The 10,000-nt window shown below is 42.9% G+C and overlaps 2 protein-coding genes across 2 annotated transcripts in view; one reads left to right on the top strand and one right to left on the bottom strand.

Moving 5' to 3' along the window:
* dmgdh (dimethylglycine dehydrogenase) overlaps positions 1 to 3,823 on the bottom strand; it is a 17,371-nt gene extending 13,548 nt beyond the window's left edge. Inside the window, exons 1-5 of the mRNA XM_079486941.1 lie at positions 3,348 to 3,823; positions 885 to 1,056; positions 698 to 796; positions 453 to 617; positions 170 to 374 (exon numbers count right to left, since the gene is read on the bottom strand). Of these exons, the coding sequence (XP_079343067.1) occupies positions 170 to 374; positions 453 to 617; positions 698 to 796; positions 885 to 1,056; positions 3,348 to 3,445 (739 nt within the window). The 5' untranslated portion in view covers positions 3,446 to 3,823. The remainder of the gene's footprint in view (positions 1 to 169; positions 375 to 452; positions 618 to 697; positions 797 to 884; positions 1,057 to 3,347) is intronic.
* A 488-nt stretch (positions 3,824 to 4,311) lies between these two features.
* bhmt (betaine-homocysteine methyltransferase) lies at positions 4,312 to 9,527 on the top strand. Its single transcript, XM_079486560.1, has 8 exons — positions 4,312 to 4,657; positions 4,892 to 5,024; positions 5,873 to 5,985; positions 6,295 to 6,486; positions 7,794 to 7,941; positions 8,084 to 8,266; positions 8,534 to 8,762; positions 8,950 to 9,527. The coding sequence occupies exons 1-8, from the start codon at positions 4,634 to 4,636 to the stop codon at positions 9,125 to 9,127; spliced, it is 1,200 nt and encodes a 399-aa protein (XP_079342686.1). The 5' UTR covers positions 4,312 to 4,633; the 3' UTR covers positions 9,128 to 9,527.
* The last annotated feature ends 473 nt before the right edge of the window (positions 9,528 to 10,000 follow it).

Genomic DNA, 10,000 nt, shown 5'->3' with positions numbered 1-10,000 from the left:
ACACAAGCAGAGGGTCAGTGTGTTTGGATTTGTTGACCTTCAGACCCCGTGTGACTGCGCAATGTGTGTCTGACTGTCTTATCACCGCCGGTTAAACAACAGGGCAACTACAAAAAACCCATCTGTGTGACGCACACACACACGATGCCTGTGGGGGGTGTGGTTTAACCTGTGGCGTTGACAATGCGATTGGCTCGGATGGTTCCCTGTGGAGTCTGGACGTCCCATCTGCCATCAGCGGTGGGCGTGAGCCCCGTGACCGGTGCCGGATGAAAGATCTGAGCGCCGTACATACGAGCGCCTGCCGCCAGAGCCATTGTTAGAGAATACGGATCAATGTGACCATCGCCGGGGTTATAGAGACCCGCCAACACCTGAGACAAACACGAGACAAAGATGAGAGACGTCCAGAAAGAGCGGAGAGCGAATGAACACATCTGAAATCACAGTGCCTTGTTCATGTTAAGCAGAGGAAAGAGTTCATGGATCTTCTGTGGTCCGATGAGAAACTGTGGGGTGGGGTGCCAGTGAGTTCTGCTCATCTGATACTTCAGCTCATCCACTCGGACCGGAGAGGACGCCAGTCTGATGCTGCCGGGATGATGGAAACCTACAGCCTTTGACACACATGATACACATTCACCAATCAAAGAAGCCAAACACAAATCCTGAAATATACAGATTTCTGAAAGCTCACCTGTCCCGTCTCCTCCTCCAGCTGCTCAAAGAGTTTAATACTGTAATAATGAATCTTCTTCAGATTAATGCCTGGATGATAATATGTGGTGAGGCCCGCCTACAGATGACATCATCGTTACACACACGTGATGACACTGAAGATTGATATATATGACATGATTGATATGATAAATCAGTGCGTGTACCGCGTGCCATGTGGACCCGGCTGTCAGCTCGGACTTCTCCAGCAGAACCACGTCCTTCTGTCCTGCTTTGGCCAAATGATACGCCAGACTGACACCCACACAACCTCCACCGATGATCACAGTCTCTGCTGAATCCTTCCAGCGCCTGCCCAGAGCCGCACAACCTCCATCCCTGACAACACACACAACACTTCTCTTATCAGGCCCGGCTCCATGGGGGGGGCCAGGGTGAGCTTTCAAATGCTTTGCCTGCCTTGCTACCTCCACCCAGAGCCGCTGAGAGAGTGGATCCGTGAACCGCCGTTGCTGTGTTCCACGGACTCACTGCAACTATCTGTCTCAGCGGCTCTGGGTCAGAGTCCTGCACGGGTCCTGTTTGATAAACCTGCAACATCCGACAGCAGCCATAATTTATTTCCGCACCTGACCCTATACCACTTGACAAAAATGCTGCGACTCAAACCGCCTGCATTACATCATGATGTAGACAAAACCATTTATTTTCTCACGCAACAAGTAACAAAATATTATGAATTCCATCATTTAAAAAATGTAGTAACTCAGTATAAAAATATTGTTAGCTAATAGTAGCTAGGGCCTATATTTGATCAAATTAAACAATCAACAACAACTCTTCACCACATGATGTTAGCAACACAAAAGAGGCGGGACTAGAATGACTGTCCAATGGCTAGGCATTTTTAGCCCTTCCCTGCAGGCTCAAATTTCAACAAACCAATCAAGAAGGGAAAGGCAAAATAAAGCCCGGCCCAAATTTTTTTTGTTTCATTCGGTTACACGTCACGATTTCCAAAAAGAAATCGCAACTTCTTTTTCATGGTGACTTTAATGGCAAAAAGGACCCAGGAGCATGATGAACTAAAACGTTGCTTTAAATTGTGAAAATGTATTGAGTCCTCACTGTAGATGCAGCTTTTAACTCCACCTTTTCAAAAACTCGACACAGTTGCTCCTCTGCGTTTAAAGAAGATTAAACATGACAGCCCGACACCGTGGTATAATGAACACACTCTGCGCTTAAAGAAAGCGGCACGAAAAATGGAGCGCAACTTAGAAAACTAGAAATTAGTTTAAGAAAACTAAATTAGAGGTATTTCGTACAGCATGGAAGGATAGTATTAGAAAATACAGGAAAGCCCTAAAAACGTCTAGATCCGCCTACCTTTCATCACTTATAGAAGAAAAGCACCATAACCCTAGGTTTTTATTTGATACAGTGGCTAAATTAACAAAAAATAAATCGTCAGCGACTTCTGATTCTGTATATCAGCATAGCAGTGATGAATTTATGAACAACTTCACAAATAAAATCCAAGATATTAGAGAAGGATGTTCCATAAAACCCTTGTTCAGCAAAGAATCTTGGAGTTTTATTCAATAGTACTCTGCCATTTGGCACCATGTTTGCCAACACACCTAACCCTGACTCCAATTTAAATATATATCCAAACTACGTCATATGCTGTCACTATCAGATGCAGAGAAGCTAATTCATGCCTTTATGACATCAAGACTAGATTGCTGTAATGTACTGTTAGGTTGTTGCCCTTCAGGCTTATTACAAAAACTCCAACTGGTCCAAAATGTGGCAGCTCGAGTTCTTACACATACAAAAAAGTATGAGCATATTAGCCCGGTTCTGTCAACCTTGCACTGGTTACCTATAAAGCATCAAATTAACTTTAAAATCTTGCTTATTGCGTTTAATGCAAGCACTGTCGAGCAGAGGCTGCAGCTTTTGCCAGAGGGGAACTGTTATCCCCTGGTCAGGCCTGGTTTCCCTCTGAGTTTTTCCCTCCAATGGAGTTTTGGGTTCATTGCCACTGTTTGCATTGTTTGCCAGGCCGGGGGGGGGGGGGGGCTGCTAGAATTTTATAGTTTTATTTATTTAACACTGCATATAGGAATTTATAGTGTGTTTTATATTTGACCTGTGTTTCTCTCTCCTTATCTTGGGTGTGTGATGGCCCCTGTGCGTGTGTGTGTGTGTGTGTGTGTGTGTGTTGTGTGTGAACAACGTCCCTTATACACAACACAACACAAAACACAACCTCCATCCCTGACAACACAACACTTCCCTTACACTCAACACACAACCTCCCTGACAACACACACAAGGCAATACTTCCCTTTTACACAAAACAACACACAACCTCCATCCCTGACAACACACACAACACTTCCCTTATACACAACCTCCCTGACATCACATCATACACAACTGAATCAGACACACAGAACATCTTACAATAACACTGGAAACATTTACACAAGATTTGCAATCACCTTGTGTATTTGACACGTACGCGCGCGCGCGCGCGCACACACACACACACACACACACACACACACACTAAAGATTGAAAGTTATTCAAACCTGTCAGATAAAAATGTCTGTAAAAATACCAAACAAAATAACACTGAGTTTCTCGTGTATCTCACCTGTCATCTGTCGTGACGCTCCGCGCAGGAATCTTCCACGCACTTCTGCTGGACGCGGGAATGATGCGGCAACTGAAAGCGTTTAACACGCGCGACATTCTGCGTTCAAATGAACTTTCTTTACTTTAGTGTGACTTCGGTGCTGAAGAAAACACGCGTGGACCCGCCTATCAGCGCCGCGCGTCACACAGCGACGCTCTGAAATACACTCGCAACTCTCGCTGACCATTCGCGCGTCTTGACGCGCCGCTCGCAGCTGTGTGACAATCAGAACATATGCGTTAGTGTTGACGCACCGCTCGCGTCTTAAAGAAGTGTGATCGCAGCACATTCCTGACCTACATTCATTTGTGCTGTAGTGTCCAGTTCACACATGTCAGATCGGACACACGCATGTATAGTGACAAACACACATAAAACACAATATGCATTTCGACTAAAGGTGTGTGTGTGTGTGTGTGTGTGTGTGTGTGTGTGTGTGTGTGTGGACTTGTGATCAGTATTGATGTGATGACCTACAGTAGCGTCTCTTTCATCAACAGTCTGACAGAATCAACGATATGCTCCACAAACAAAGATTGCGACAAACTGAACCTTGTGTGTGTGTGTGTGTGTGTGTGTGTGTGTGTGTGTGCGCAACTCAGATGTGTCAAGGCAGCACAAGACATGATCAAAGCACATTACAAACATCTGATGTAACACAAACCAATGATAATCAGACTCACATCAGACTCCACGAGAGTTTGGTTCCAAAATGAGAAAACTCCGCTTTTAAAAACTTTCAAAAATCACGTTTTTATTGTGTTAGTGAGCTGTTTTAGTTATTATGGCTCAAATCAAAATAAAAACAACTGCAGTTCGATTGATATTAATTGGAGTGCACAATAAAAAACATGACATTTAAAAACGTTATCTTATTTTGGAACCAAACTCTTCATATCAACATTTACTGCACGACAAACAAGCACTATTGAACTGAAGCAGTGTCCTTAACAAAATAATTCATTTAATATTCAAATGTAATGATTTACACACACATATATATAATTCTGATGTGTTTTATCAGTGGAATGTGACGCATCAGCTGAATAATATTGATATTCTAAGAGTTCAGATTCTTTATCTGTTGAGTGAAACGGGCCGCACGCGCACGCGCACACACCTCCTGTTCTGCTTTATAAGAGGTCGTCTCGTGTGCATGTCACTCGTCTCACCGAGCTCTCCTTCAGGACTCACACTGTCTCTGACTCTACAGCAGTGATATCTTCATCATCATCTTCATCATCATGGCACCATCCGGAACCAAGAGGGTGAGTTACAGACCCACAACCGATCGAAAGGAACTGCGTCAACTATACGTACTGTGTGCGCGCGTCAGATTCTGCGCTAGACTTTGTTTCATAATTGAGTGTTTATTAAAAGTTTTGATGTGAATGACGAGTAAAGTCTTACTGTAAAACATTCTCTTCTCGTGCGCGCAAAATCCGTCAGAATCCAACAGAGCTCATAGTGTGTGTGTGTGTGTGTGTGTGTGTGTGTTGTAGGGTATTCTGGAGCGTCTGGGTTCAGGTGAGGTGGTGATCGGTGACGGTGGTTTTGTCTTTGCTCTGGAGAAGAGAGGTTACGTGAAAGCTGGACCCTGGACACCAGAAGCTGCTGCTGAACACCCAGAGGCCGGTGAGTCTCCTCACAATAACATCTTTGTTTTCCCCATGATCATTCTTTGATGTGCGCTGGACAAGCATGTAAATACCAATAAGACAAATATGTTATCACATCAAATTTAAGACGAAGTGGATGTATAAAACATTGTTTATAATGTCCAGTTAAGGCTAAACTACACTACAAGACTTTTGCGCAGATCTTCAGTCTGGACTTGTTGCAGAAAGTCTGTCAGTCTGCAGATTTCATCAGTCCGTGTGTTTCTATCTGAAACTTTCAGAGTGTGTGACGTCTAGTTCAGTATAAGACCAAGTCTTGCCAGCCATTATCAAAGTTCTGTGTTGGAGAAGACGCAGTTGTTTTTGCTTAAAAGTCAGCATAAGTCAAACAGATGGATCGGACAGTTCAACTAAATGATGTTAAACAAGAACTGATGTTAAAACTGTTCTGATACTCTCATCATTCAGTCTGAGGGTTTTATACTTCCCGCTGTATTAAACCTTTCACTGTTTGGTTCTCAGTGAGAAATGCTGATGTATTTTTCATTATGATTGCAAATCCTTTATGTATTTTTTACTTTTGTTTTTTTATTGGCTCTTTTCCACATAAACCAAGAAACATAAACAGCACGTCTGTTTTAATTTGATATCCGTCTCGCTGAATGTTTAATGCTACATACCTTCACATACTGTCATGTATGGATTTTCCTGTCGATGATATTTGACGACACGCTCTCGAGTGTGTATCATCACCGTATACATTTATGATTATTATTCTAGATGATTATTATTCTAGATGTTATACTTCACTAGAGCTCTGTGTGTTTGACACATGAGATTTCTCTTTCTCTCTCCGTCTCTCAGTGCGACAGCTGCACAGGGAATTCTTGCGAGCCGGGTCAAATGTCATGCAGACTTTTACTTTCTATGCCAGCGATGACAAATTAGAGAACAGAGGCAACAAACTCTCCTTTACCGTAAGCTGCACACACTTTTACTCTGTTTTTACACTGTTTGATCCTCTCACTTTCCTCCATGAACCGCATATGTATGTTTTGTCAGATGTCATGAACGCTGCTTTGCAACATGTTCATTCATAAGTATGTAACGCTCAGAAGAAGAACGTCAACGTTCAGATTCGACTTGATTTCCATAGTGCTGTTCATAATGATGATTTGAAACTAATTCACATTGCGGCACTATGCTGACTTGAATCTTGGTAAAAACTGCTTGTCGGCTGATGTGAGATCAGTGGCTTACCAATGAAGATGATTGATGATTGACAGGGCCAGCAGATCAATGAAGCCGCCTGTGATCTGGCCAGAGAAGTGGCCAATGAGGGCGATGCGCTGGTGGCGGGTGGAGTCTCGCAGACACCTTCATACCTGAGCTGCAAGAGTGAAGACGAAGTGAAGAAGATCTTGAAAAAACAGCTGGATGTCTTCATCAAGAAGAATGTGGATTTCCTCATCGCTGAGGTGAGCTCTCAGATGTTGTCATTGTGTCTGGAGCACTCGGACACAGACAACTATACAGTAGAGTAAAACAGAGATCTCAGAGAACGTTTACACGGTTTCAAAAACTGAAAAGTCTTTCCTTTGCGTTTTTGAGAAGTGACAGCGTTATCAAAACCATCTGCATTTCCATGGATCTGGGAAAATGAATAAAAACGATGTTAAATGCATGCCAGGCCAGTGGATGGCGCTGTAAAGCACATACGCATACACTGTTCATTTGAATGACACCTGAGGGCAGCAAGTGATTTTCCTCCATATGAATTGACTATCACAGACTTAAAGGACCTATGTGTAATGACCTGAACAACGACCATGTAAGCCCAAATTTCTGTCAAAACTTACTCGTAGTGAACACAACTTCCGTTAAAAGAACGAGCCCGTATTAAATGGAGAAAATGAAGAATCTTGTGTTAGGTGTTTCTTCCCCATAGAAATCCATTATATGGAAACGACTTAACAGAAAGGTTTTATGTTCTCAGTTTGTCGCTGCCTGGATCCACGTTATGTGACTTCTTTGTAATTAACTTTAATAAGTAACAAGCTTAACGCGAGACTTTTCTTATTCCTGGAAAAAGTGCTTGTAATTTAAACAGTAGCTAAATTAAGGTTTAATATAAATTAGTTTTTAAGTGTCGTTGTTTCGGTACGTTAAGCCGTTTCATTATAATGAACTTATATGGGTGAGATGTATAAATGTATCCGTTTAAGAATTAATCTTTGGAGCGCCATGACAAGGTTCTTGAACAGTAAGTCTGAGCTCAGCTGGTCATTGTTTAGGTGCGTTAAACCTCGTTAATCGTTTTATAAAGTCATCAGGCTCGACTCATCCCAACCGCAGGTTCAGGTTTACAAGCCACTCCGAATAATAATCTCTGTTTCTCAGTAAATACTCACATTTTACTCACATGGTTTGATCGATTTGAACAGTCAAGAACGACGCAAAACAAAAGTCTTTGAGTTTGTTATAATAAATTCCTATGGAGAAAATCACTTTCTGCCCTCCGTGACGTCATGTGCAACCTATACTCGCGCAAGCCTACAGACATGTGTAATACCCATGCAGATGACATCATCGGTTAATAATTCTTGTGTTTTCTGGATTTAGACGGCAACGAGAACGGCGTCGTTTCAAAAACTTGCTCTCAAAGTTTGCGTTACAGTCCCCTAAAATGCTGTCGTGTTAAAGGACAGCTAAAACACATCATTTTTAGTTGAAAAGGGTCTCGTGTAAATCTGAGCTCTGCTCCATTTGATTGATTGATTGGCAGTACTTTGAGCACGTGGAGGAGGCTGAATGGGCCGTGCAGGTTCTGAAGGCAACGGGAAAGCCTGTAGCAGCGTCTCTGTGTATTGGACCTGAAGGAGACATGCATGGAGTGACACCTGGAGATTGTGCAGTCAGACTCGTCAAAGCTGGTGCGTCTTAACCTGCATTCACAATAATAGCATTTATAAGATCAGGAGATAATGCAGCTTTGTAGAGACTAATGTCTGTAATAGAAAAAGCATCAGTAGTTCAGATGTTGTGGACGCTGAAGTTGATGTTTACACCCGTCAGGTGCTGATATTGTCGGAGTGAACTGTCACTTTGATCCAATGACCTGTGTGAAGACTGTGTCGATGATGAAGGCCGCTGTGGAGAAAGCCGGACTGAAAGCTCATTATATGGTCCAACCGCTGGCCTATCACACACCGGACTGCAGCTGCCAGGGATTCATCGATCTGCCTGAGTTCCCCTTCGGTACACACACGCACGTCTTTGGTTTACTGCCAATGTTTCAGAAATCCACAAATAAAGAGCAAGAGATTCTGTCTCAACTCTTACATCACTTAGATGTGCTTCATTTAAAAGTGAACTTTTAACATTTCTCACCAACCAAACAACCACACTCACATACAGATTAAGTTTGTAAGATATTTGAAAGGCTCTCATGTGTTGTGAATATGAAGCCGATGTGAACGGACACAATCAGTGGATCATGGTGTTGTGTTGTTGTTTGTCCATCAGGTCTTGAACCAAGAATCCTGACGCGCTGGGACATGCAGCAGTATGCCCGCGAGGCCTACAAAGTCGGCATTCGCTTCATTGGAGGCTGCTGTGGCTTTGAACCGTATCACATCCGCGCTGTGGCCGAGGAACTATCTCCCGAGAGAGGATTGCTGCCTGAAGCTTCTCAGAAACATGGACTGTGGGGCAGCGGACTGGAGATGCACACCAAACCCTGGGTCAGAGCCAGGTGAGAGAGAGAGAAAACCCCTGCAAACAATCTCACAAACTCTATCTGAAGACCAGACACACACAGTTCTACACAAAACAACATTTGCATCAAACACACACATCGTCTTGTGTGTAAATGAAAGAATATCTCAATGACCGCGTGCATTTATGATGATTGGTTATAAACGTCATGTTGTGATTCACAGAGCCCGCCGTGACTACTGGGAGAAACTCAAACCAGCCTCAGGACGTCCACTCTGCCCATCCATGTCCGCTCCTGACGGCTGGGGTGTCACCAAGGGTCACGCCGAACTCATGCAGCAGAAAGAGGCCACCACCCAGGAGCAGCTGCGCCCACTCTTTGAGAAAGCTGACACCAAATAATGAGAGGGTCAGAGGTCGGCCTGTCACTGGAGTGATGCGTTTACCAACAGGGGTCTGAAGAAAAAGAGAGAGGCATGTGCAGAAAATATCTGCCCGTCTCTCTTGTGTCTGGCTCCTTAATGTACGTTTAAAAACCAAAGTATTGAACATGTCGACCGCTTACGTCAGCAGGACCAGAATACCTCTAAAAACAACATCACACTAAATGTCTTGTTTATTAATTTCCCTCAAAGTGAGCTTACCTAACCTGCAGAGAGTTAGAGAGAGTGACATGTGATTTGTCTGCGGTTCGTGAGATGTTATGATCAGCAGTAGATCACTGAATGTGCTGCATTCCACATGTTCACATCACTCCAAGTCTTTCTCATGCTCAATAAAATGTGATCTTAATCTCAATATCACTTGTGTTGTCTTTTCATTAATATACCTGAGAACAGCCTGAGATTTTAACAAGTGCGCAACGGATGTTTATTTATAAAGCGCTTTTACATTTTCATTGTTACAAAGCAGCTGTACAAGAAACATATTGACTGTAAGCAAAACATTCAAGATTATACAAGTTTAAGTATACAAGTTAAAAAACAGAAGACACACACACACATTTACATTTACATTGAGTCATTTAGCAGACGCTTTTATCCAAAGCGACTTACAGATGAGGAAACAATGGAAGCAATTATAACAACATAGGTCACAAAATACATAAGTGCATCAAACTAGTCCATTAAAGCCTAGAACAGTATAAACAGCTAAGAATAGTTGAGGTTAGGGTTTTTTTATTTTCACTGATTCATACACACGTACTAACACACATAGACACACACACACACACACACACACACACACACAATATACACACATACTAACACACAT

Source organism: Barbatula barbatula (assembly GCF_947034865.1).
Source record: "Barbatula barbatula genome assembly, chromosome: 22".
Taxonomy (NCBI): domain Eukaryota; kingdom Metazoa; phylum Chordata; class Actinopteri; order Cypriniformes; family Nemacheilidae; genus Barbatula; species Barbatula barbatula.
This window is presented reverse-complemented; position numbering and strand designations above follow the sequence as displayed.